This window comes from Rhinolophus sinicus, chromosome 4 (genome assembly GCF_057876585.1).
Source record: "Rhinolophus sinicus isolate RSI-liver-muscle chromosome 4, RSI-T2T, whole genome shotgun sequence".
Taxonomy (NCBI): Eukaryota; Metazoa; Chordata; class Mammalia; order Chiroptera; family Rhinolophidae; genus Rhinolophus; species Rhinolophus sinicus.
The window spans coordinates 37,738,269-37,766,131 of record NC_142504.1 but is presented as its reverse complement, the minus strand read 5'-3'; the positions used below and the strand labels follow the sequence as shown (position 1 = coordinate 37,766,131).

At 35.5% G+C, this 27,863-nt stretch overlaps 2 protein-coding genes across 7 annotated transcripts in view; one reads left to right on the top strand and one right to left on the bottom strand.

Moving 5' to 3' along the window:
- CROT (carnitine O-octanoyltransferase) overlaps nt 1-23,380 on the top strand; it is a 53,767-nt gene extending 30,387 nt beyond the window's left edge. For all 3 annotated transcript variants that reach the window (XM_019749765.3, XM_019749764.3, XM_019749766.3), the window contains exons 11-18: nt 8,463-8,546; nt 8,627-8,734; nt 8,961-9,091; nt 15,890-16,013; nt 17,022-17,100; nt 17,192-17,285; nt 17,407-17,526; nt 22,362-23,380. In XM_019749765.3, coding sequence (XP_019605324.3) covers nt 8,463-8,546; nt 8,627-8,734; nt 8,961-9,091; nt 15,890-16,013; nt 17,022-17,100; nt 17,192-17,285; nt 17,407-17,526; nt 22,362-22,482 — 861 coding nt within the window. In that variant the 3' untranslated portion in view covers nt 22,483-23,380. The remainder of the gene's footprint in view (nt 1-8,462; nt 8,547-8,626; nt 8,735-8,960; nt 9,092-15,889; nt 16,014-17,021; nt 17,101-17,191; nt 17,286-17,406; nt 17,527-22,361) is intronic.
- A 1,965-nt stretch (nt 23,381-25,345) lies between these two features.
- Nucleotides 25,346-27,863, bottom strand: part of ABCB4 (ATP binding cassette subfamily B member 4) — a 72,200-nt gene continuing 69,682 nt past the window's right edge. For all 4 annotated transcript variants that reach the window (XM_019749762.3, XM_019749761.3, XM_088797780.1 and 1 more), the window contains 2 exons: nt 26,044-26,190; nt 25,346-25,601 (listed from right to left, as the gene is read on the bottom strand). In XM_019749762.3, the coding sequence (XP_019605321.3) occupies nt 25,395-25,601; nt 26,044-26,190 (354 nt within the window). In that variant the 3' untranslated portion in view covers nt 25,346-25,394. The remainder of the gene's footprint in view (nt 25,602-26,043; nt 26,191-27,863) is intronic.

The window sequence follows — 27,863 nt, the reverse complement described above, 5'->3', positions numbered from 1 at the left end:
AAAAGATATTATAAAACGTTATGTATATGTTCTATGCACAGAGAAATGTATGTGGGTGTATTTCTAGATTTACCTAGTAATTTTGTAACTATTTTCCTAAAATGATCTTTGGAACATTATTTATTTACACTATGAATATTAAAATGTGTGGTACTTAATACCATTTTTACTTTGATTAAAAAAAACAAAACAACAACAAAAAACTTCTTTCTCTTCTGTTCTCCCATGGTTTTCCCCTACCTTGCCATTTTTTAGTGGACAGTCAGGTCCATAAACCAAAGAAATTTAAAAATCAACCTAAGCAGAGTTGCTATACACGCTTGTAATCTCACTATAACACTTTTCATAAAGTGTATAATTTGGCATAAAGTAGTATGAGGTAGATTTTTTTCTTTGTTTTTGAGGCTTTCCTCTGAAAGCTTTTAGTGACTGTAAAATACTAAAAAGACCTGTTACGTTGACCTGGGTTCGATAGTTATATCATTTAGTATTTATTCAGTTTTAGGTGATAGAAATCTAAATCAAACTAGCATTAGCTTAAGAAGGTATTTGTTGGCATAGGGGTGCAGCTAACTTTGGGTAAGGCTGACTTCCAGTGTCCAAATGCTTTCATTAGAAATTACTATTTCCATTTTTTTGGTACTACTTTCCTATGTTTGGCTTTAGTTTTAGGTAGAATATCCCATGTGATTGTTGTACCCACAATCTCATGTCTTCACAGCTCTCTTCCTAGATTAGTCTTCCCAATGGAATGGCTAGGTTCCCGTTTCCCCCCCACCCCCACCCCCTCCGCCCCCAGTGGCTCCAGCAAAAATCCTGGGAGTAACACTCATTGGTTGTGAGTCATGTGCCCATTCCAGGGAATCAGCTCCTCTGATTCACCTGGTCTGGGTCACATGCCAAACTTTGGAACCTAGGGGATAGAATCACTGTTATTCAAACCGTCACAGAGATATTTGGTGGTTGCCCCAAGAGAAATAAAATAGTTATTATCACAGAAGAAGGTGGAGTCGTTGATGAGCAGGTCATAAAACTAATGTCTGCTATAGTAGCCCATCAGAGTGACAGGTTGCCTTGAGTCATTTTGAAGATTTGTTGTCTTTGCTCTTCCTTGAAGTTCAGTGCTGTCAGAATATTTCTTGTTAATTGGCCCAGTTTTTCTTCCACTCCTTGTTTACTCTTCTTCACCCCTCAGCCTGGTTTATATCCTCACTATTCCCTGGAAACTATTATTTGTAAAATAGTTCTAATTGCCTCCTCGTTTTTTGCCCTCCATTTCTCTTTGATGTGTCTGCTTAGTTGATTACCCTCTTCTTCATAGACTCTGACACTGCCTCCATCCTCTTAATATTCTTTCCCTATCTGTTGATTCTAAAACTGACCTTAATATTAGTCGTACTTCCCCCCTCACCGTACTCGTTTTCTTCCCTGGTTTAAGTTTCATAGGCCATTTTTATACAGGTTGCTTGCAGTTATACTTTTTCAGTTTTACCTATTATTCTCATCTTGAGAGTTGTGTTTCACTGTGTCTTAAATTGTTCAAACTGGATATTATATTGTTACATGAGGGTAAGTTGCTCTCATCATCAAGAACTCATCATCTCACTTTCCTCCCTCATTCCCACCCCCCTCCCCCAAAAAGTCCTTGCATTACTTTGATTTTTACTAATAGTACCAACATCCTGCTGTTTGCTCAAATTCAGGATGAAAATAACTTTAATGATCTCTTCCCTCTCTGAATGAAGACTGTTGGTCCCATAAGGAGCACACATCTCAGCACAGCTAGTAGTAAGTGTATGGACATGTTTTATGTGCCTGCATTAACACCCACATATTTATAAAATCAATCTGATTATCTCTACTTGGTGATCTGATTTTAAAATTCCATGTAGGTTTCCTTTGTAATCTAAGGTGATTACAGAAAATGCAATTTAACCTATGTAAAAACATCATTAGTAAAACATATATACTTTAAAGCAAAGCTGTGCTTAAATCAAAACCATGTTGCTGTTCTCTTCCATTGGTGCTTGAACATGTACTTTTGTGATGATACTAATTAATTGCATTTCCCTCTTGGGATTTAAAATCCTGGGGTCAATGAGTTTGTCTTCTCTATATAAGCTTTATTATAGGGCTTTGTGAAGGGCACATAGGAAGGATGTATAATAATAAACTTTTGTTAATAATAACAGCAATTACTAATTATTGCTGTGGGCCAGGTTCTGTATTAAGTACTTTATAAGGATTATTAAAATCATTTTTCATAGCAGCTATGTGAGAGTAGGTATTATTATCTCTACTAACAGAAGAGGCCATTTATTTAAGGAATTAAGTGACTTTGTCACAGTTGCACAACTAGTTAAGTGCTGGGGTTTGGACTCAGAACAGAAAGTCTACATTTTTAAACAGTATGTTATACAAATTGTCCCTATATAAATGAAAAGAGAAGAAAAGTAAAACTTATGTGAACAAATAAAGCGTGAGGAAGGCATTTGACTTTTTCCTATTTCGTGATTTATTTATTGTGGTGACATTAGTTAGTAAAATTATATAGATTTCAAATGTACAGTTCTTTTTTTTTTTAAATTAAAGTTCATTGGGATGACAATGGTTAGTAAAGTTACATAGGTTTCAGGTGTACAATTCTGTAATACATCATCTATATATCACATTGTGTGTTCATCACCCAGAGTCAGTTCTTCTTCCATCAACGTATATTTGATGCCTTTTACCCTCATTTACCACCTCCTTGCCCACTTCCCATCTGGTAACCACTATTGTCTGTGTCAGTGAGTTTTTGTTTCTTTGTTTGTCTTATTCCTTTGTTGTTTTCAGTTTTATATCCCACATGTCTGTGAAATCAAGTGTACATTTCTTAATTGTCTGACATTTAAGTTCGCAAACGCACTGTAGAAGAAGTGCTACATACCTCATTGCTGAATGTCACTGTGGACACCTTCAAAGTACTCCCCTTGGGAGGCTATGCACTGACACCAGTGCATAGCAATTTTGGCACTCTTTTTCTGGAATGGCCATCAGAGCTGTCCTATTACGCTTGATGGCCTGAATGTCATCAAAATGTCCTCCTTTCAATATTCTGTTTATCTTCCAGTAAAGAAAGATGTGATTGGGGGCCAGATCAGGTGACTAGGGAGGGTGTTCCAATACAGTTATTTGTTTATTGGCTAAAAACCCTGACAGACAGTGCCATGTGAGCTAGTGCATTGTCGTGATGCAAGAGCCATGAATCGTTGGCGAAAAGTTCAGGTTGTTTTCAGCTAACTTTTTTCATGCAGCCTTTCAGTGCTTCCAAATAGTAAACTTGGTTAACGGTTTATTCAGTTGGTACAAATTCATAGTGAATAATCCCTCCAATTCACCATGAATTTGTACCAACTGAACAAACCGTTAACCAAGTTTACTATCTGGAAGTGCTGAAAAGGCTGCATGAAAAAGTTAGAGGACCTGAACTTTTCGCCAGCAACTAATGGCTCTTGCATCATGACAATGCACCAGCTCACATGGCACTGTCTGTGAGGGAGTTTAAGTTTTGACTCTTGATTTGGTCTGATGGAACATTTTTGGTCATGGAGAATTGGCTGACTTCCATTGTGCATTTTGATACTTTGTTTCAGGGTCATATTGGTACATCCATGTTTCATCACCAGTGATAACACGGCCCAAAACATTGTCTTGCCTCTTCAAAAGGTCTTGGCAAACTTCGACTCTCCTTTGCTTTTGTTCATTGGTGAGCTCCTTTGGGTCCATTTTTGCACACAGCTTTCTCATGCCAAGATTTTCAGTTAAGATTTTCCTAACTGTTTCTCTATCAATGTTTACTTGGTCTGCAGTGCTTCTCACAGTCCGCCAATGGTTTTGACGCACAATTCAACAAATTTTTGCCATGTTTTTGTCAGTTCTTCTTGTTGCTGGCTATCCTGACCTCTCTCTTCATCAGTGATGCGTTCTCTACCCTCAGAAAAATGTTTAATCCATTTGTGCACTGCCCGTTTTCTTCATGGCATTATCCCCATAAACTTGGACTAACATGACCCTGATTTCACTTCCACTTTTGCCAAGTTTAACAAGAAATTTAGTGTTTGTTCGTTGCTCTATTTCAAGTGTAGACACTCTTGCGATGGCATACAAAAACGCACTGCAACAATAATGAACGCCATTCAGCAAGACACTGCCCACGTCAACACAAACACAGCTGTGAGATACTGATACTGGTATACCCAGTTTATGAAATCTTACCAAGCTGTTTGTATAGTGCTGCCAATGTAAGCTCATGATGGCAAGTTCGCGAACTTAATTGTCATACATCACACCATATGTTATTTTTGACCCCCTTTTCCCTCTTCTATCACCTCTCTCCCCCCTTACCCTCTGGTAACCACTAAACTATTGTCTGTGAGTTTTTGTTTCTTTGTTTGTCTTGTTCCTTTGTTGCTTTCAGTTTTATGTCCCACATGTAAGTGAGTCATATGGTTCTTGACTTTTTTTGATCTGATTTATTTCGCTCAACATAATAATCTCAAGATCCATCCATGTTGTTGCAAATGGCACTATTTCATCTCTTCTTATGGCCGAGTAGTATTCCATTGTGTATATGTACCACATCTTCTTTACCCAATCATTTGTCAAAGGACAGCCAGTTGTTTCCATGTCTTGCCCACTGTAAATAATGCTCCAATGAACATAAAAAAAACATTTATTAGGGATAAATGTTTTCAGATTTTTGGGATAGATACCCAGAAGAAGGATTGCTGGGTCATATGGTAATTCTATTCTTAATTTTTTGAGGAACCTCCATATTGTTTTCCATAGTAGCTGTACCAATTTACATTCTCACCAACAGTGTATGAAGGTTCCTCTTTCTTCACAACCTCTCCAATACTTGTTATTACTTGTCTTGTTGATGATAGCCATTTAAACAGGTGTGAGGTGATATCTCATTGTGGTTTTGATTTGCATTTCCCTAATAGCTAGTGAAGTTGGGCATTTTTTTCATATATTTGTTGGCCATTTGTTTGTCTTCTTGGGAGAAGTGTCTGTTCAGGTCCTCTGGCCATTTTTAAATTGGATTGTTTGCTTTTTTGTTGTTATTGAGTTGTATGAGTTAATTCTTTATATATTTTGGATATTAGCCATTTATTGTAAGTGTTGTTTGCAAATATCTTCTATTCGGTTGGTTGCCTCATTGTTTTGTTGATGGTTTCTTTTGCTGTGCAGAAGCTTTTTAGTTTGATATAGTTCCACTTATTTATTTTTACTTTTACTTCCATTGCCTTTGAGACCAAATTCATAAAATCCTCTCTAAATCCAAGGCCCATAAGTTTAGTACCTGTGCTTTCTTCTATGCAATTTGTTATTTCAGATCTTATATTTAGGTCCTTGATCCATTTTGAATTAATTTTGGTATATGGTGACAGATAGCACTCTAGTTTCATTCTTTTGCATGTGGCTTTCCAATTTTCCCAGCACCATTTATTAAAGAGGCTTTCTTTCCTCCATTGTATGTTTTTGGCTTCTTTGTCAAAAATTATCTGCCCATATTTATGTGGGTTTATTTTTGGGTTCTCAATTCTATTGCACTGGTCTGTGGGTCTGTTTTTCTGCCAGTACCATGATGTTTTGATTATTGTTGCTTTGTAGTACAAATTGAAGTCAAGAAGTGTGATACCTCCAGCATTATTCTTTTTTCTTAGGATTTCTTTGGCTATTCGGAGTCTTTTGTGATTCCATACAAATCTGATAATTTTTTGTTCTAGTTCTTGAAAAAAATGCCATTGGGATTTTGATGAGAATAGCATTAAATCTGTATATTGCTTTGGGTAATGTGGCCATTTTAACTATGTTGATTCTTCCAAACCATGAACATGGAATATCTTTTCATTTCTTTGTGTCTTCTCAGTTTCTTTTAAGAATGTCTTATAGTTTTCAATGTATAGGTCCTTCACATCTTTTGTTAAGTTTATTCCTAGGTATTTTATTCTTTTAATTGAAATTGCAAAGGGAATTTGTTTTTTATTTCTTTTTCTGAAATTTCATTGTTAGTATATAGGAATGCAGTGTGTTTTTGTACATTGATTTTTGTATTCAGCAACTTTACTATATTTCTTTATTCCTAATAGTTTTTTTGGTTGAAGTCTTTAGGGTTTTCCATATAAAAAATCATGTCGTCTGCAAAACGTGACAATTTAACTTCTTCATTCCCAATTTGGATACCTTTTATTTCTTCCTCTTGCCTGATTGCTCTGGCAAGGACTTCCATCCAATACTATGTTGAATAACAGTGGTGATAGGGGGCATCCCTGTCTTGTTCCTGGTTTTGGAGGAAAAGCTTTCAGTTTTTCAGCATTAATTTTGATATTAGTTGAAGGTTTGTCATATGTGGCCTTTATTTTGTTAAGGTACTATCCTTCTATATCCATTTCATTAAGTGTTTTAATCGTAAATGGATGTTATATCTTGTCAAATGCTTTTTCTGCATCTATTGTTATAATCATATGATTTTTATCTTTTGTTTATGCGATATATCACATTGATTAATTTGAAATGTTGAACCATCCTTATTGGGCTGGGAGAGGGGACAGGTGTGTCTGTGGCTGTGAGCAATGGCGACTACTAGCCAACAGCTGTCTTGCCCCTATAGCTCCTTCCCTGTCACTAGAATTAGCCGCACTGTGCTTCTGCCACTCCAAGACTCTCCGGTTCTCAGGGCTGTAGATATTCTGCTCTTTAATCCGACACTGCTAACACTGGCAGGGTGGACGGAGGTGTCTTTGTTTTCTGCCTGGCAGTGAGGGCTTAAACCATAGTCCTCACCCTTCTGTATTCGGTCTCTGCCCCAAGTTCTCGGCCCTGATGGCTGGGTTCAGCTGTATTATATGCTGATACCTCGGGCCGCAGAAAGTGCACCCGCAGACTCAGTCCTCCACTCTCCCGGGATCACAGTGAGCTCCAGGCTGTGGCCCGCGTCTCTGCACTTCTCCCTTCCCTCTTCCCTTCTTCTCCCCATTCTCCCACCTTCAGATGATTCTATGCACAGATCGCTCAGATGTGCTTGTGTATTGTGTAGGGAATCCTTTGTTGAATTATAGATGTTCAATTTGTTGTAACTTCCAGGGGAGATTTCAAGGAGCACCCCTCACGCCACCATGCTTCTGATGTCACTCCTTCCTAACGTTTTTTTCTTTGAAACTGATTATTAGCCTTCCACCAGGAGACGTAAGGGTAGAAGAGGCATATCCTTCAGTTTTGTTCTTTCTTACCGGTTCCAGTAAAAAAAAAAAAAATTGGTTAGAGATTAATACTATTGTCTTAAATGAAATAATGTATGTGATATCTGTGAAAAATCTTTGTAAAGCAATAAAGTACTACACAGTTGTGAGGTGCAGTTAGAAAAGTGGTTTGTTAGTTACATGTGAGTCTTACTATGTGTGCTGCTGCTGCTAAGTGGTATGAGCTGCTCGTGCATCATGTACTGACCTCTCTCATGAGCCATTCCTGATGTGTGGCTGCTGCCTAGTTGGTAACGGTGTACTATGCTTTTAGGCTCCATTGGGTCATGATACTGGGCAGCAGAACTGTGTCGTGTTAGGGTGATATTTAAGACATCTAATTACTCCCTCTGAACCTGGGCCCAAGTGGGCTGGGTTTGTATCTTAAGCCTTCCTTATTTCTCCCCAAGCCTAGCTGTGTCACATTCAGTTCATGAATGGTCACTGTGTTTAATGTAAAGTGGTAGCAGTAGCACAGAGAGAAAAAAAAAAAATCCCATTGATGTAGCTGTCATCAAAGGAACGTGGAGAAAATAAGGCAAAAGTTTATCCTTCAAAAATAAATGATGGAAATATTCACTAGTGGCAGTTCCGTTCTCTAAATATAGCTATCAAACCTGTACCACCATGTTACTCAGCCCATCTTTCCCACATTCCTTAGACATTGAGAATTATTTCTGCTACTTTTGAACACTTATAGACATGTGCACAAAATATTTGTGCTTTTTAATACTCATCTAATGGCTGATGTCTTTACCTAAAGAAGTTCATGCCCATCCTCAATTTAGCCTTCAGATAGTCTGCCATCCCCATCTGCTTTTCCAGAGTACTTTTATAATTCTAGAACATCTTAGCATTACATACATATACCTGCTTTGATTTCCAGTACTAATAGCAAATATTTTCTCTAGATGGTTCATGTTTATTTTACATCTGTCCTCATTACCTCCAGAACCCAAATTAGGTGCTTTCAACTTTAAATATTTGTTCTTAGTAGAAAATACAGCTGTTACTTACTATACTGTAGTATATCCATATCTTATCATTAGGAGATAAGGCATTTGAGAATGCTGCACTTTATTATGTGTTAAGAATGGAGGGAAAGTGAAAATAAAATATTGGGTCAAGTTTTAACTTGATATAAAGTATTCAAAATCTTGTGTGTTTTCATTTTAGCATGCTCCTTATGATGCAATGGTTATGGTAAACATCAGCCATTATGTTGATGAGAAGATTTTAGAGAATGAAGGAAGGTGGAAGGTATGTTACAACAAATATTTTGTCCTTTTTCTCCTAGTATTTTTACAGATATGATATTTTTAATTCTTCCCTATTTTCAGGGTTCAGAAAAAGTACGGGATCTACCACTTCCAGAGGAGCTTATCTTCACTGTGGATGAGAAAATATTAAATGACATCAGCCATGCTAAAGCCCAGTATTTCAAGCAGGTAGATTTTTTATTTTTCTCTTAGATAGTAATGCTTTCTTTTTTAACTACTACATATAAATATTTGGCTATCATGTAAGCATGACAGCATAACACATTTTTAAATAACAGCTTTAATACCTTTATTTATGTCTGATAATTACTTTAATGCAAATGATAAGTTGGTTATCTTTGGGGTGTTTTCCTTAGGTGATATTTCACTGTTCCCGTTTAATTCTTTTTGTTAGGCATCTGATCTGCAGATTGTGGTGCGTCACTTTACATCTTTTGGCAAAAAGCTAACCAAGAAGAAGAGACTTCACCCTGATACGTTTATTCAGCTTGCACTTCAGCTGGCCTGTTATAGACTTCTTGGACGGTGAGCACCGTTCATTTTCCATCCTCAGAATTTTTAATTCCATAACTATTTCAATCTAACTCCCAGTATTTTCTCCTACTTTTTTCCCAGTTGACATCATATCTGAATTTGTACTTCCATCAACAGTAATTCTAAAGAATGCCAAATTTCAAAATGTGATACTTTCATAGTCTTTCATGTTTCATTAATACTTTTGAAGTTTCTGCTTTCTTCTTAGAGGGGCTTTACCATTCTTTGGAATTCAAATCTCTTGGTTTTCTTGCAAGCTCATTTTTCAGATGGAGTCATGAAGCGGTATGATTTGTAGATTATGTAGTCTCTACTCATTTTTAGGATAGGAGAAATGGTATGTTGTCACGGTTTGCATCCTAAGCAGAAGTGGATGCTCCTTGATCTTGCTTGTTTTAATCCAGTATGAGAATATCTGGGATGTTCAAATCATTTACATTTAATAGAATTGTCAGTAAGGTTGGGTTTAAGTTTACCAGCTTGCTATTTATTTTCTCTTTATCACATCTGTTTTTGTTCCTTCTTTTTTATCTTCTTTTGAATAATAGGTTTTTTTCCTTGTGCCTCTATGGGTTTTTTAAAATATTTTTTATTTTTCAATTACAGTTGATATACAATATTACATTAATTTCAGGTGTACAACATAGTGATTATTCATTTATATAACTTCTGAAGTGATCATCCCTATAAATCTAGTACCCATTTGACACCATACATAGTTATTACAATATTATTAACTATATTCTCTATGCTATACTTTACAACCCCATGACTATTTTGTAAATACCAATTTGTACTTCTTAATCCCTTCCCCCTTTTCACCCAGTCCCCCAACCTCGCTCCCATCTAGCAACCATCAGAATGTTCTCTGTATATTTGAGTTTGTTTCTGTTTTGTTTGTTCATTTATTTTGTTCTTTAGATTCCACAAATCATACAGCATTTGTCTTTCTCTGTCTGACTTACTCCACTGACCACAATACTCTCTAGGTCCATCATGTTGTTGCAGATGGCAAGATTGCATTTTTTTATGGCTAATATCCTATTAGCCATTTGTATGTACCACTTCCTCTTTATCCATTCATTCATTGATGGACACCCAGGTTGCCTCCATATCTTGGCTATTGTGACTAATGCTGCAATGAACATATGGATGCACATGTACCTTCACAGTAGTGTTTTGTGTTTCTTCAGATAAATATCCAGAAGTGGGATTACTGGGTCCTTTTTTGTCTCTCGTTATAGCCTTTGTTTTAAAGTCTATTTTGTCTGGTATAAGTATTGCTACCCCAGCTTTTCTTTTTTCATTTCCATTTTCATGAAATATCTTTTTCTATCCCTTTACTTTCTGTCTATATGTGTCTTTCAATCTGAAGTGAGTCTCTTGTAGGCAACATATGTAAGGGTCTTGTTTTCTTATCCATTCAGCCACACTATCTTTTGATTGGAGTATTTAATCCATTTACATTGAAAGTCATTGTTGATAGATATGTAGTTATTGCCACTTTATTCATAATTTTTCTTTTTCTTCTTAAAGAAGTCTCTTCAACATTTCTTGTAAATACTGGTTTAGTGGTTGTGAACTCCTTTAGTTTTTTCTTGTCTGGGAAGCTCTTTATCTGTTCTTCAATTCTAAATGATAGCCTTGCTGGGTAGAGTAATCTTGGTTGTAGGTCCTTGCTTTTCATCACTTTGAGTATTTCGTGCCTATCTCTTCTGGCCTGTAAACTTTCTGTTGAGAAATCAGCTGACAGTCCTTTGGGAGCTCCCTTGTAGGTAACTAACTGCCTTTCTCTTGCTGCTTTTAAGATTCTCTCCTTGTCTTTAACCTTTGGCATTTTAATTATGATGTGTCTTGGTGTGGCCCTCTTTGGGTTCCATTTTATCTCCATTGTCAGCTATACTTTTTTTTTTTTAGTAGTTGCACTAAGATTTACGAAATACATCTTTAACTTATCACAGTCTTCCTTCATATATTTTCCACTTCAAGTATCATGTATGCATCTTAAAACAAAATGCTTCTATTTCACTTACCCATTCTTCTTACTATTGTTATACATTATACTACATGTTATAAACCTCACAATGCACTGTGACTATTTTTGCCTTAAGCAATTATTTTTTTTATTGTGGTAAAATATGTATAAAATAAAACTTGCCATTTTAACCGTATAATTCAGTGGCATTAACTACATTCACAGTGTTCAACTATTACCATTATCTATTTCCAAAAATTTTTCATCATGCCAAACAGAAACTGTATCTATTAAGCAATAACTTCCTATTCCCCCTTCTGCCCCAGCCACTGGTGACCGCTAATCTACTTTTTGTCTCTGTGAATTTGCCTGTTCTAGATATTTACAATAAGTGGAATTATAGAATATTTGTCCTTTTGTATCTGGTTTATTTCACTTAGGTAAGTTTTGAATCCTGGAAGTGAGTCCTTCATCTTTGTTCTTCTTTTCTAGATAGCTTTGGCTGTTCTAGGTCCCTTGAGACTCCATATGGATTTTAGGATGGGTTTTTCCTGTTTTGCAAAAACATTGTTAGGATTTTGATAGAGATTACATTGAGTCTGTAGATCACTTTGTGTAGTATTGTTATCTTAACCATATTAAGTCTTCCAATCCATGAACATGGGGTCACTTTCCATTTATTTGTATGTTTTAAAATTTCTTTTAGCAATATTTTGTAGTTTTCAGTGTACAAGTCTTTTTACATCCTTGGTTACATTTAATCCTGAGTATTCTGTTTGATGCTATTGGAAATGGAATTGTTTTCTTAATTTTCTATTCATATTGTTCATTGCTAACATATAAAATACAACTGATTTTTATATGTTGATTTTGTATTTTGAAACTTTCCAATTTTTTTTATTACCTCTAACAATTTTTTGTGTGGACTCTTTAGGGTTTTCTAAATATAAAATTAGTTGTCTGTGAGGAGAGGTAGTTTTGTTTTTTCCTTTCCAATTTGGATGCTTCCTATTTCTTTTTCTCTGGCTAGAACAACCCGTTCCATGTTGAACAGAAGTGGCAAAAGCAGGCATCCTTTCTTCTTATTCATCTTAGGTGGAATATTTTCAGTCTTTCACCAGTGAGTATGATGTTAGCCGTGGGTCTTTCATAAATGCCCTTTATCATGTTGAGGAAGTTCCCTTCTCTTCATAGTTTATTGAGTGTTTTTATTATGGAACAGTGTTGGATTTTGTCAAATGCTTTTTTTGTATCAGTTGAGATTATCATGTAAGCCTTTTCCTTCATTCTGTTAATGTGATGTCTTACACTGATTGATTTCCATTTGTTGAACTACTCTTGCATTTCTGGGATAAATCCCTCTTAGTGATGCTGTATCATCCTTTTAATATGCTGTTGAATACAGTTTGCTAGTAATTTGTAGAGGATTTTTGCATCTATATTCACAAGGGATATTGGTTTACAGTATCTTTTCTTGTAGTGTCTGACTGGTTTTGGTGTCAGGGTAATGCTGGCCTGATTATGAGTTAGGACGTGTTCCCTCCTCTTCAGTTTTTTTTTTTTTTTTTTTTTTTTTTGAAGAGTTTGAGAAGAATTGGTGTTAATTCTTTCAGTGTTAGAATTCATCGATGAAGCCATCTGGTCCAGGATTTTCTTTATTGAGAGGTTTTTATTACTGATTCATCTCCTTACTTGTTACAGGTCTAGTCAGATTTCTGTGGCTTTTTTTTTTTTTTTAAGTCATATTTGGTAGGTTTTGTGCTTCTCAGAATATGTCTGTTTTGTCTAGGTTATCCAGTTTATCAGTATACAGTTGTTCACAGTATTATCTTAAAATCTTTTTTATTTCTGTAGGGTCAGTAATAACACTGTCTCTTTTATAGCTAATTGTGTATTTGGAGTCATCTCCCTTTTTTTCTTAGTGTAGCTGAAGGTGTGTCAATTTTGTCAACCTTTTCAAAGAATGAACTTTTGGTTTAGTTAACTTTCTCTATTTTATTTTTCTGTATTATCTACACTCTTATTTTCTTCTGTTTGGTTCTAGTTTGCACTTGTTCTTTTTAGTTCTTTAAGGTATGCAGTTAGTTTAATGATTTGAGATCTTCTTTTTAATGTAGATTTTACAACTATAAATTTTCCTTTGAATGCTGCTTTTGCTTGATCCAATAAGTTTTGGTACGTTATGTTTTCCTTTTCATTTGTTTCAAGGCATTTTCTAATTTCCCTTGTGATTTCTCCCTGACCAATTGGTTGTTTAAAAGTGTTGTTTAATTTCTGCATATTTGAGAATTTTTCAGCTTTTCTTTCTGTTATTGATTTCTAGCTTCATTCCATTGCCATTGAAGAAGATACTTTTATGATTTCAGTCTTTTAAAATTTACTGAGACTTACATGGCCTAATATATACATATAGTCTATCCTAAAGAATATTCTGTGTGCATTGAGAAGAATTTTTATTCTGCTGTTGTTGAGTGGCAATGTTCCAGATGTGTCTGTTACGTCTAGTTATTTAGTATTGTTCAAGTCCTCTCTTTCCTATTGATCGTCTATTTACATGTTCTATCCATAATTGAAAGTTGAATATTGAGTTCTCCAACTATTGTTGTAGAGCTGTCTAGTTCTCTCTGCAATTCTGTCAATGTTTGCTTCATATATTTTAGGGCTCTGTTGTTTGGTATTTGTATTTTTATAATTGTTATATCTTCTCTGTGAATTAAACCTTTTCCACTATATACTGCTCTGTTTGCCTCTTTTAACCTTTTGACTTAAACTCTATTTTGTCTGGTAATAATATAGCCACTCGAACTCTTTTGGTTACTATTTTCATGGGATATCTTTTTTTCATCCTTTTAACCTCTTAATGTCTGTGCATGTGAAGTGAATCGCCTGTAGACAACATATAGATTGACCATGTTTTTCTTAATCCATTCTGCCAATCTCTGCCTTTAATTGAAGAGTTTTAATCTATTTATATTTAGAATAATTACTGATAAGGAGGTATTTGCTTCTGCCATGTAGCTATGTTTTTTGTAGATCTTATGTATTTTGTGCCTCAACTCTTCTATTACTGCTCTTTTTTGTATTTAGTTGATTTTTTTTTCCATTGTACCATTTTGACTCATTTCTTTCTTTTTCTGTATATTCTTTAGCTGTTTTCTTTGTGGTTACCTTGGAGATTACAGTTAATATCTTAAATTTATAACAACCTAGTTTAAATAATACCAGCTTTGTTTCAATAGTATACAAACACTCTGCTTCTTTATATCTCTGAATCGCCCTCTTTATTTATTATTGTCACAGACTATATTTTTGTACATTGTGTGCCCATTAACTTAAATTTATATTATTGTTTTATGCATTTACCTTTTAAGTAAAAAATAAAACCAGTTAAACATGCTGGTCTTTCTCCCGTTTTTCCTATAAACTGGTATTTACATCTAGAGATTTGAGATTAATAATCAGTTATTTTTATTTTTTACAACAATAAATGAAATAGTCTTGTTCTTGTTTTTCTATTTTATTGTTTCAGATTGAGATTGGGTTCAGTTGTCAGCCAATATCTATGATAAAGTTTCTTGTCTGAGTTTTTTATCTAATGGGTTTAGTAACCATTGATGATCATTACCAAGATCTGTTATTTCATCAAAGTTTGCAGAGTAATGATATTTTGTCATTCATTCTTACTACTTTCATTTTTAATCTATTTTTTAAAGAATGTTATTTTAGCAGTCTTTTGAATTTTTATTTGCATCTTCTCCTTCATATTTTGAAAGGATACTATTTCATCTCAGGGAGACAGTCTTACAGAAACACAGAACAGACGAGACTCAATAACTCTGTTTGAGTCTTCTTAATGCCCATGTTCCAACCTTTTATTTTTAATCCATTTGTTCTCTTTAAATTACCACCCCCAGGAAAGTAAGAGAGCTTTGTATCTAAAATAGTTATATCATTCTCCAGCCCAGGAAAACAGTCGTCACTCTGGGGAACTTCTTAAATCATGCTTTCACTTCATTCTACAGCTATTCATGTTCTACGTGAAGGAACTAAAGGCCAAGTACTCTGTATTATCTGTTGCTGTGTAACAAATTGCCCCCAAACTTAAAAACAATAAACATTTGTCATCTCACATTTTCTGTTGGTCAGGAATCTGGTTGCAGCTTAGCGGGTGCCTCTGACTTCAGGTCTCCTGCAGGGTTGCAGTCAGGGTATCAGCCAGCTCTGTGTTCTCATCTGAAGGTACTTCTCAGAGAGGATTCACGTCCAAGCTCACTCATGATTATTAGTAGGGTTCAGTTGCTCCCAAGCTATTGTAAAGAGGCCTCCCTCAGTTTCTTGCCACCTGGGTCTCTCTGTAGGGCAGCTCCCAGTATGACAGCTGGCTTTCCTCAGCATAAGGAGATGTGAACAAGACAGGATGTCACTAATTTCAGAAGTGACATCCCATATGTCATATTCTTTTCATTAGAACTAAGTCACTAAGTCCATCGCACACTCAAAGTGAGGGGTTAAGTCAGGGCATAAATAGCAGGAGGTGGGGATCACTGGGGGGCATCTTAGAGGCTACCTACTACAGACTCCAATATATGTAAACTGATAGCAACAAATCCTTTGAAGCATTCCATATTATACCATGTTCTGCGTGCTCTTTGATCCTGAAAATGGCCTTTGTTTTTGAAAGTCTCAACTGTAGTCTATATTGTAGAACTTAGTCTCTGATCAAACCAGCTTTATTAGGTAAACTCTCTTTGTAATAACATAAGAGCATTTTCTTTCTTATGATACATTCTCTTGTTTTCATTTTTTTCTTGTAGCCCTGGTTGCTGCTATGAAACAGCTATGACAAGATATTTTTATCATGGCCGTACAGAGACTGTGCGATCATGTACAGTAGAAGCAGTCAGGTGGTGCCAGTCCATGCAGGACCCTTCTACCAGTGTGAGTATTTGAAAAGAAAAAAATTCACAAAGTTTGTTAAATTGTTCTAAAGGAAACGTGGCCCTTGAATAAACCAACTTCTTTATCTCAGTTCCCCTGGATCAGTAAAATACTTTAGTTCATTTGCCAGTGAAGTATATTCTTGGAAAGAATTTGGAAACAGGGAAGGTCTGAGAAGAAGCCCATTTGTATCATTTTGTAGTCAAAGTATCTTCAATACCTTGAATATTTTGCCACTATTGATCTATCTTTAGAATAACACCAGTAAAATGCAGACTCTTCCAAAGTGCCTTTTAAAGGAAGCTTTTCTTGATGTGGTTGAATGTGTTTTTGAAATCACAGATTCCTGTTTTCATACAGTTTTTATGTTTTGTTTTATACTTTTCTTTTGGAAATGTTTAGACAACCGGGTAGTTCCTTCTCAGTGCTATTTTGGTATTGCATTTGTTTCTTTAGTTTTGATGGACATAGTTATGTATGTGTTAATTTATTTTAATTTCATACAACTGCCTCATTATCATTTTTGTACAATTATTCTTTAGTTTGAAATCATAGTTGCTTCTTTTTTTACACTTGTTTTGTATAAAGAAAGTTCCTGTTTTCAGTGCTGCCCACAAGTTCCGAGAAGGAAATAAACAAGATGCAGGGCGTATAGGAAAGAAAAGGCAGTGGAAGAAGTGAAGAAGACACAGAAGTATGTGTCTCAAGGTCTATCTAGAAAGCATTTTTTGTCCCAGATTACTCAAACTAATTACTTTGAGCTCAGGTTTTTCTTTTCTATATTTGTCTGGTTTCTGGACAGTTATTTAAGTATCTCTTGGTGTGTTTTTTTGTTTTTTCTTTTTTATTTATTTATTGGGGTGACAATTGTTAGTAAAATTACATAGATTTCAGGTGTACCATTCTGTATTACATCATCTATAAATCCCATTGTGTGTTCACCACCCAGAGTCAGTTCTCCTTCCATCACCATATATTTAATCCCGTATCTCTTGGTTTTTAATACAGCTTCTTGAGCGGCAGCGAAAGATGTTGCAAGCTTTTGCAAAACATAATAAAATGATGCAAGAGTGTTCAACTGGTAAAGGTACTTATATTGGAATTATTCTGTCTTAAAAAAAAAATTCTCTCATGTTGAAAATTTATTTTCTGACTGCCGATTTGGGGTTTCATTGTAGGATTTGACCGTCATCTTTTAGGTCTTTCACTCATAGCAAAAGAGGAAGGTCTCCCTGTTCCAGAACTCTTTACAGACCCACTTTTCTCCAAAAGGTAATATAATGCACTGTTTTATAACTTTACCAGTTTATGTTTTCCTGAATGTTAAAAGTTCTTCAGAAACAATTTAAACTTCTATAAGCCTAGTGTAATATCTTTTCTTTGTATTACACAGTGGAGGAGGTGGAAACTTTGTTCTGTCAACAAGTCTGATTGGTTATTTAAGAATCCACGGATTAGTGGTTCCCATGGTACACAATGGCTGGGGATTTTTCTACAATATCAGAGATGACAGGTAAGGCTGCCCTTTTTATTCCGACTATGCTGTTGAGTAAGAAAGCTATCATTTTTGTTGTTTGAACGTCTTCCCTACACTGTGATTCTGATTGTATTGTCATCTATCACTTGCTAATGAGTATTTTTACCACTGAGACATTTAATGTGTAAATACAAATACATATCTCTGTCCTACTTTTGAGACATTTGTCAAATTAGTCCTTCAGGTGTTTTGTGCAGAACACTATTGAAGATTGACTCAGTAATCATATCATCATCACCATCCTCGAAAATCATTAACATACTTGTTTTACCTAAGGTATTTTATGGTAAATTCAGTTAAAATTTCATAGCCTCTAAATACGTGGTCATTCATGAGACCAAGACAAGAGACTAGATAAATTAATTTATATTATAAAAAAGGTTTACCAATTCAGATGCATTTCATTTGAGTTGTATGGGGTTTGACTTAATTTTGGGGGAAAAGAGAAAATGTTAAAACCTGGTAGGGGAAAGAGAGGGTGGAGAACAAGGTAATATGGAATTGATAGAAAGGCTTGGTCCTCGTTCATAGTCTGGCAGTCTATTCACAGGGGTCTTTCAAAGCATAAGAGGCTTTATAAAAAAAAAGTCACGTGGCTACATTGAGTACTATGGTGAATAAGAAGAAAGCAGGTTTGGAGGGAGGCACTTCCAATGGAATGTGAAAAATTGGAATAATATGCATGACATATTTCAGTTTCTAATATATTATTTTCATACTTTTCCTTTTTTAAAGAGTTTATAGTCAGTGATTTTTTTTCAAAATCTTACCATCTGCTTCCATGTCAAGTGTGATCGTCTGTTATACCAGTGATACTCGAATTTGTTGGCATCTAAGTCCTTGGATTGTGTATTCCCATATTATGTAGTTTGTGTACATTGATCTATAGATTAAAGGTTGAATGATAAAGTTTAAACATGGATCTTATTATTCTTTCTCATAATAGAGAGTCAGAGGTCTCAAATGATCACCATATACAGAGAATAAGTAAGCGTTCTAATGTAGTCCCTGACCCGTAGTGGATCCCATAATGCATGCAGTGATAAAAGTTTTGGCCAGATATACCTCGGTTCTCTGACTTTTCGAAAACATGTTTAATGATCCTGGGCAGAACTCCCAATCATTCATTCAGAAAATACTTAATGAGAACTTACAGTGTGCCAAGGGTTGTTTCAGGTACTAGGAACATGAGAGAGACAAAGTCCCCTCTTAATAGAGTTTTAGTTTCTACTTGAGCATAAAAGGATAACTTCAAATAGGATAACTTCAAATAGTGATGAATGCTGTGAAGAAAATAAGCAGGTTGATGTGGTAATAGCGAGTAACTGACTGCTGAGGAGATGGAACACTGCTTTATATAGAGTGGTCAGGTAAGGAGTCTGAGGACTGACAAGGAAGATGAGCTGTTAAGGATCAGAAGGACTTACGCAGATGAATAGCCAAGAAAAGAGCCCTTCAGACTCTGATCACTGCTTGCTGTCTCCAATGCTGCCACCAAGCTAAGCCACTATCTTCTGCCGCTTTGGTTGTTGTAACAGGTTCCTACGTGGTCTTCTTGCTTCCACCTTTCCTCCCTACAGACCATTCTCTACACAGCAGCCTGATGGTCCTTTTAAAAATATAACTCAAGTCATTATCATTCTTCTACTCAAAACCCTCCAAGACTTCCCATTTCCCTCACAGTAAACTCCAAAGTCTTCCTGTGAGACCTGACATGAACTAGCTCTCACCTCTCTGACCTTATCTCCTGCAACTACCCGACTGCCTCACTCTCCTCCAGCCACACTGACCTTCTTGTGGTTGGAACATACCAAGCAAGACCCCTCCTCGAGGCATTCACAGGCATGATTTCCTCGGCCTAGTACTCTCTTCCTTGAAATATATGCAAGAAGCACTCCCTTACTTTATACAGATATCCGCTATCACCTGAGAGGCCTTCCCTGGCCATCTAAAGTAGCACTTCTCCCTTTCCCACACAGACCTGCTGCATTTGAACACTTAAAAGCACCAGTGTGTGTGTGTACCTGTGTGTTGTCTATCTCCCTTCCTAGAATATAGGCCAACAAGAACAAGGTATTCAATTTGTTTGCTGTTGTATCCCCAGCTCTATAACAATGCCTCGTAAATATGGTATACTCGGAATGTTTTCACAGTGACGTTGTTGAACATAAGTATACAAGTTCTGGGGTAGGGATAAGCCTGACATTTATAAGGAAAAGAAAGAGGCAGTATGACTATAAATTAACAATTGAGTAGGAGGGTAGTAGTAGAAGCGGTAGATAAGAGCTAAATCATGTAGGGCAGTTTTCTCAACCCTGAGTGCACATTAGAATGACCTGGAGAGCTTTGAAAATAATACTCCTGGAGATACTGATGTGGTTGGGCTGTTTATTTGACGTAGGGCCTTGTAACACGATAAGGAGTTTGGGCTTTCTCCTAAGCATGATGGGAAGTATTTTACCAGTTTTAAGTATGAATGTTACGTGTGCTATTTACATGTAAAAAGGACCAAAGGCCTGCCAAATGGCATCTAAATTAGGTAGACAGTGATATGGGCAAGAATGAAATGAGCAAATCAGTTAGGAAGCACAGATGGTAAGTTGAACAACATAGTTGTGATAATGAAGGTGGAGCGAAGTGGAGGGATTGGAGATATGTTTTGGAGGTAGAACCAGTAGGACTTATTGATGGATTGCTGATTGTGATGGTGGCATTTACTGGGATGGAGAAAATTAGGGGAGAATAGGCTTGTAGACACGTTAGGGTAGAATCAAGAATTATGTTTGTAACAGAAAGAAACTCATAGATACAGAGAACATGTTGATGGTTGCCAGATGGAAGGGAGGTTGTGGGTATGGGTGAAAAAGAGGAAGGGATTAAGAAGTACAAATTGGCTGTTAGAAAGTAGTCATGGGGATGGAAGTATAGCATAAGGAATATAGTCAATAATATTGTAATAACTGTGTGGTGTCAGATGGGTACTAGACTTATCAGGGTAATCACTTCAGAAGTTATATAAGTGAATAATCACTATGTTGTACACCTGAAACTAATATAATATTGTATGTCAACTATAATTGAAAAATTAAAAATTATTTAAAAAATTTTTGTACATGTTGACTTTGAGATTTCTGCTAGTAAGGAATTTATTATATTTATATACAAGAGTATATGTCAGTAGTCAATTGGACATATGAGTGTGGAGCTTAGAAAAGAGGTTAGGGCTAGAGGTATACATTTATGAGTCATTACTATGGCTATACCCCAAATAGTTTTCAAATGAAATGCATGGAAATTGTCTGGAAGGGATCTTTTAATTCATTGTGAGATGTGAAAATTGTATGATTTAAAGAAAATTGGTCATTTTTGAAATTACATTTTGTTTTAAATGTACTACATGCTCATTTTTTAAAATTTGTAAAATACTGAAAAATTTAGATCACATTATGACTATTTTACTGTCCTTTTTGTGAAGTTCTTTCTCACTTAATATTTCGAGTGATTCCCAATGCCATTAAATATGCTTTGAGATCTCTTAATGGTTGAATAATGTCTAGTCTTAAGGATTACCTACTATTTATAGTTTTTCACTATTACAAATAAGGATATATATCCTTTCTTATTTCATCACATCATTGCCAACTCTAAGGATTATAAAACATTCTTTACCAACTTATAGGCAAAAATAACATAACTTGGATTCTTCACTTATGAAGCAAAACATTTTTTCTTTGTTAGTGGTATCTGTGTACATTCTTTTGTGAAGATAGCTATTTCTATAATTTAGAAAGATAAATGAATTTTTAAAAAATTTAACACTTAAATAGGAATTGTTGATCTTCGCAAAGAAATATATTTAGATTTTGCTAAGTATTTGAGAATTATGTGCCCAATATAGCTGGAAAATGACTAGTGAGATGAATCACTGATGAAAACAAGGCAAGATTTTCTGTAGGTTCCTGTATCTCTTTCAGCAAATATAATCCACTCAGACATTAGTTTCATCATTGTATACTGGGCCAGAGTTTGTGATATGAAAATTCAAGGTTCACAAGCTTTACATTGCACATTTCGGCTTTAACTGGAGCTTAGTGCATATTTTGCTATAGAAAATTGGAGTGTCTGGAAAGTAGGAGAGTTCCAAGGCAGCCAGTAGCCCGATTTCTGCTCTGAGCCCACTGGAAGCAGAGTTCTTGCCTGTTTCCTTCAGCTTTTGGTGTCACTTTTATCACCTGCCAGCCAGGGGATTTCTTCATCAGGAGGACCTAGTAGGAGATGGTGGAAGATGGTCCCGAGAGAGTTTCTCTCCGGCTTTTCTAGAAATAGCTTTTTTCCACCTCTTCTTTCTCTATTTTATTATATATTTTCTAACTCCCTTCAAGTGCTATGTATATTTTTCTTTTAAAATAGTTCAAGTTTCATTGCAAACAATGACATGAATTTGTATTCCACCTCATTCCATTCAGAGCACTTTAGGAAGGAAGGTCTTTTTTAGGAAGAGGTGGGTTTTTTGCTTGTTTAATACGATCAGACCTTATTCCACAGCACTCTTGAGCTCTGCCTAATTTTTTTCCTGTTTGTCCATAGTCTCTAGTCACATAGTAAATTAGGTGTTCCTTGCATTTTGTATAATATGGCTTTACTTTCCATTGTGTCAGGTTACATTTACCTAATGTTATCAATAATTCATATTTCATATAGGAATAGCCAGATGGAGAAAGGTCATGGCTATATCACTGTCACCATTTGGAGCCTTTTTTGTGTTGTGATTTTTGCATATCACTTAATCATTTATTATTTGTGCTTCACAGGTTTGTTGTGGCCTGTTCAGCCTGGAAATCATGTCCAGAGACTGATGCAGAAAAGCTAGTTGAGCTGATTTTCCGTGCTTTCCATGACATGATGCAGCTGATGAACTCTGCTCATCTTTAGAGGCTACTCATGAAGCACGTAACCAAAATATATCATTTAAACTGGGTGCTGGGAGTAGGTTGCTGAAGTGACATAGGAAGGAATGTTGACTTGAGAGAAACCTGTTAAATGTAGAAATTTATAGAATCATGCTCTCTAAATTTATTCAGACATAGGAAGTAGAAATATTTTTAAGCTTCCTCTGATGCAGCAGTAATGCGAATTATGATATAGTGAATATAGAACTATGCAAAGTTTAAGATAAGCCTCAACAATGCAAATCTACAACTTTTAACAATGCAAGTCTTACTCTAATTTTTCAATTTATTTTTGTTGGTACCTGTATTGGTTATAAATTCTCTCTCTGAACATCATTGTAGAGTGTATCTTTCAAGCACTTTAACGTTTTCTAGTTGCCAGAGGGTGTGAAATACACGATTGGATGCTCATTTCCTTGCAATCAGTGTCTCCCACGCTCACGCAGGGATACAAGCCAACTATGTTTGGGTACAACCACTACAATTTAATGGTGACCTAGCAGAATTAAAACAAAAGTTTCTGTTGAACAGACAGGAGACTTAATTTGTAGTAGGGAGGTTTACACCCTCTGACACAAAAAAGCCCTAACAAAATGCATTATACTATATTGTAATTAGTCTTGTGAATATAAAATTAAAGCACTTGTATTTAAAAATAGTTGTCAGTGACTTTAAGAGGATTAGATATTGACTATCAGAATCTCAGGATTTTACAGATTTTTTTCTCCTCTTCAATTTTGTAATTTTTACTCTTAGAAAGTAAAATTCTCAGAATCATACAGTTTCTTGTTTTGTGTTTGAATAAGTGATTCATTCCTGTTTGACCTTATACTTTCGGATCTCAGTTATGTATTGTTGTATAATAAACCACCCAGAACTTATAGTCTTGTCAACGATTTATTATTTCTCATGATTGTGTCAGTTTTGATCGTGCCCGTTTGGATGGTTCTGCTGCTCTCTTGCCTGAGTTATTCAAGCAGTTGCAGTCACCAGGCTGCTGGCCTGAGGCTGGTACATCTAAGATGGCTTCACACACTGTCTGGAGACTTGGTGGCTGGGACTCTCCACGTAGTGTCTGATCAGTCAGTATTTTAGCCTAGACTTATGTACTTGGCAGTGGGAGTGTTCTAAGAGGGAAACGTAGAAGTTGCAAGGCCTCTTGAGACGTAGGCTTTGAAGTCACATGATGTCACTGCTTTTGCATTCTGTTGGTTAAAACAAGTTACAAGGGCAGTCCAGATTTAAGGGGTTGGGGATAAGTCTTATCTTTTGATAAGAGGAATAGCAAAGTCATTTTGTAAATGACTTTGTAAATGTAAATGACTGGGCACCAGGGGGACATGCTTCATTGGGGACTATTTTTGTAGCAATCTACCACATAAAGATTATAATATATTTAGTGTACTGTTTGTGTATGTCCCTTTTCTTAAATTTTCATATGTTCTGAATTTGATAAGACTCGTTTACCATTTCTTTGTGAAAACATTCAGATTTGGCTTCTGTGGCATTTGATGTATCCTTAAGTTACTACAGAATAGGAAGATGAAATGTGAACTATGGACCTTATTCCTCACGAGTACAATTTTGTAGACTAAATTGCCAGGCGCTGTAGAATCATTCGGTTGATTGTTTTTAAATAATATCTAAAGAGTTGGGTAGTTTAGAAACTGATCACCTCCTGCAGAGAAGCCTCTTTTTACTCATGGTTTAACATGTTTTCCCTACATTGCCTGAAGTTAAAAATCACCTGGATTGCTTTTCACAGGGAGATTCCTGGGCCTCTTCCAAGACCTACTGAATCAGAATTTCAGGGGCAGATGCCCCATAATCCCCGTCATGCAAGTGTGGCAACAAGAGCAGGCTGAATTCTGCTCACCTTGCGTCACTGTGCTAATGTACTCCTTGCCCTGTTCTTCTCTTGATTAATCTGAAATGCCATCTGCTGATACACATGGTCACATTTGAAACATTCTTTGGTAATATAGTATATGGTTTATTACACATAGAAGGACTTGGTTTGAGTAGTTTACTGACTAAACAACTTGTCACAGCAATGAAAATTGATATTGCTGCAATAAATTATGGAAAAAAAACACTTCAGTGTGATTAGCTTCCAAGGTTGTCTTGGATATTTCTTTTTGCTCTTTAAACATATTTCCTCTTGGTAGGAGAAATGGATTCATATTCTGGGAAAATTAGAATTATTTGTAAAAAGTAATGCTGCTGCTATAGAAATAGCATTTTGTTGATATTTCCAATAGAGCAATTTGTAACGAGATAATATGTGTAATTTTTATTCATGAGTTTTAAACATTTCTTAGAAGAAATACTTAATATGTCTCTTTCTTGTTTTATGGAACAAATGTGTGCCTGCAAAGTTACCTTGTATAAGGAAATTTTCAGTTACTCTTGGACTTTGATGATAAAGCCGGGGATACAGTCATTTTTAAAAACTTCAATTCCTCAATAGGATAAATTTGGAAACCTACCAAGGAAGAGAGTAGGCTTTTGAACGATTTATTTTTCCTTTGTACTTGGGAAAATTGTTCCTAAAACATCCTGTCATCTACCCAACTATTTAGGACCATAAGAGTTTTCCCTCTGTGACTTCTATTAATTCTACAGCTTTCTATACCTGAACTTTGCCCTTCTTTCTCTTGATGTTTCTGATAACTCAGGAAGAGCTGGGCTGTTTTCACATTTCATCAAGAAAGTTGTCGTTTATAACTTCGCAGTTTCCAATGTTGTAATACCAAAGCCCAAATTGGATGTTCTAAATTAATCTGGAATAAGACATACCAACATTTTACCGTGACTTAAAAACTTCTTTTACAAGTCAGCAAAAGTTGGAGAATGATTTGAGTTTATTTTTAAGATTTAGTATATAACAAGAGTTCATAAGTTCTGTGTCCCAGACTGGACGCTGACCATGGAAAAGTAGATGCCTTTCTGTGCCAGCAGCTGTTGGTGGGTGCCACACTCCTGGACTCTGCCGTTCTGAAACACCACTATCAAGTCTGCGTTCTGGATGGTGGACAGGCGGTGCGCGATCACAATGCAGGTGCGGCCTTCCCGGGCCTTATCCAGGGCTTCTTGGACAATCTAGTGATAAATCAGAACAGAAGACTTATCTTAAAAATTATATAAATAAATTTTAACATTAAAGGAAATTTAAAAATTTTACCATCCAAGCAAGAAAACTTATTTCCTTTCTTATCTCTTTGAATCTTCAGCTTTATGCATGTGTATTTATATAATTGGATATTCCATAAGTTATGTTCTTTTTAATTATAACAAAAATAGATTCTTACACTAATCATCATAAGTATTTAAAATTTCTAAAAGTAATACGTGATCATTTTAGAAAAACTAAAAATACTGGAAAGAATAAAATATTCTACATCAAAATAACTATTATCTAATGTTCTGTTTACTTCTTTCGGTGCTTATATATTTTTTCAAAATATGTTGATGGCGCACACACACACACACACAAAATCTTCTCTTTTACAGATTAAATGAGACATTAGGTGGAAGGCCATACTTTTTCACTTTCAGTATCCAGAGCTGATGTAGCTTCATCCAACAAGAGGATTCGAGGTTGTCTGATGAGGGCCCGGGCAATAGCAATCCTCTGTTTCTGACCTCCTGAGAGCTGAGTCCCCTTATCTCCCACTCTCGTTTCATATTTCTGCAAGTGAGTCATTAATAAAATTAATAAAGTTCTAATCCAGAAAAATTATTAATGCTATATTGAATAAACTTTCACTTTTTAACATTTGACAGTTCTATTTATAAGGAAAAAATATTTGGAATCATTAAAAAGTTTCTATAGCAACTACATAATTGTCTGTTTAATGTTTTCCATTTAACAGACTGTTCATTTTCAAAATCAAAATAGAAAACTAGTGACTTTAGTTCTCAATGGTATTTTGCAACAAATTTTTGAATTTTCCTACCATTACCATAATGTCAATTGGCCTGATGTTACTAGAGTCCTCAAAAGATTAAATGTTAATATTTAAGGTTTTTAAAAATGTTTCATATATTCATGTGACCCACATGGAGCCTAGTTTATTCTCTTAAACTCATTCATTCACTTAAATATTTACTGAGTACCTGTTATGCCCAGAATTGTAGGAAATACAAAAAATGAATTTAGCTTTGTTTCTACCCTGAAGGAATTTATAATCTAAAGAGAGAATACATATACAGCATTCAATATAAGGTCAAGTAAGTATCAAATGAGTAGTATACAAAACATGCTATGAAAGACCAGAAAAAGGAAGTAGAAATTGTACAGATAAGGTGAGAGAAGGAGGAGGTAAAGATACCTTTGGAGAGAAGTTGGGAGCTGGAATTTGAGAGACATTCTAAACCAAAAAAGCATAGAATTAATAAAAGTACAAACTGAGTCAGTTCAGTTTACAGTGAACTGAATTCAGTGTATGAACATCATGTGAATTAAGGTCCTAAAATTCAATGTCAGCTAAATTAAAAGCTGAAGCTTTGAAGTTTTTCTATTCACAGTCAAATCAATACTTGGTTGAAGTCAATGACTATGTTAAGAGTTGTAAGGTTAACCAACATGGACGGTTTTAAATTTTGTGTATGTGACTTCTAATCGTAGCGATATAACAGTAAAAATAAATTTAAGCTGTATTTCAGTTTCATCCAGTGGAACTGCAGATGTTAAATGAATGATTCCTGCCCTCAGTTTTAGGGATCTCAAGTCATCTTTTCTGGACTACTCCTGTTTATCAGCTGCTGAAGAAAATCATTTCATTGAACTCTCACCTTAGATATTTTTCAAGTCTGTATTGACTTCACTGCACTTTGGCTACCATCATAGTAGCCACGAGGTAATAGGGAGTTGGGGACCCTGGAGACTGGAAAGTACATGTCTTCTCCAAAGGAATCAAATAAACAGCCTTCTACCAAAATTAACCAAAAATGTACCATGGACTTAGTATAAACTATAAAAGCATAAAACTTTTAGGGAAAAAAAAGTCTTTAGAACCTGAGGCTAGACAAAGAATTCTTACACTTGACACCAAAAGCACAATCTGAAAAGAAAAACTGATGAATTGTACTTCATCAAAATTAAAAACTTTGGCTCCGCAAAAGGTCCTGTTAAAGGATGGGGAAAAAAAGCAACAGACTGGCAGAAAATATATGCACACTACATATCTGACCGAGGACTAATAACTAGAATATATAAAAATCTGTCAAAACAGAAAAAAAAAACCCAAATAGAAAATGAGCAATAGACATGAAGGGACATCTCACCAGAGAGGAAATATAGATGGCAAATAAGTATATAAAAAGATGTTCAACATCATTTGCCATTAGGAAATCAAAACA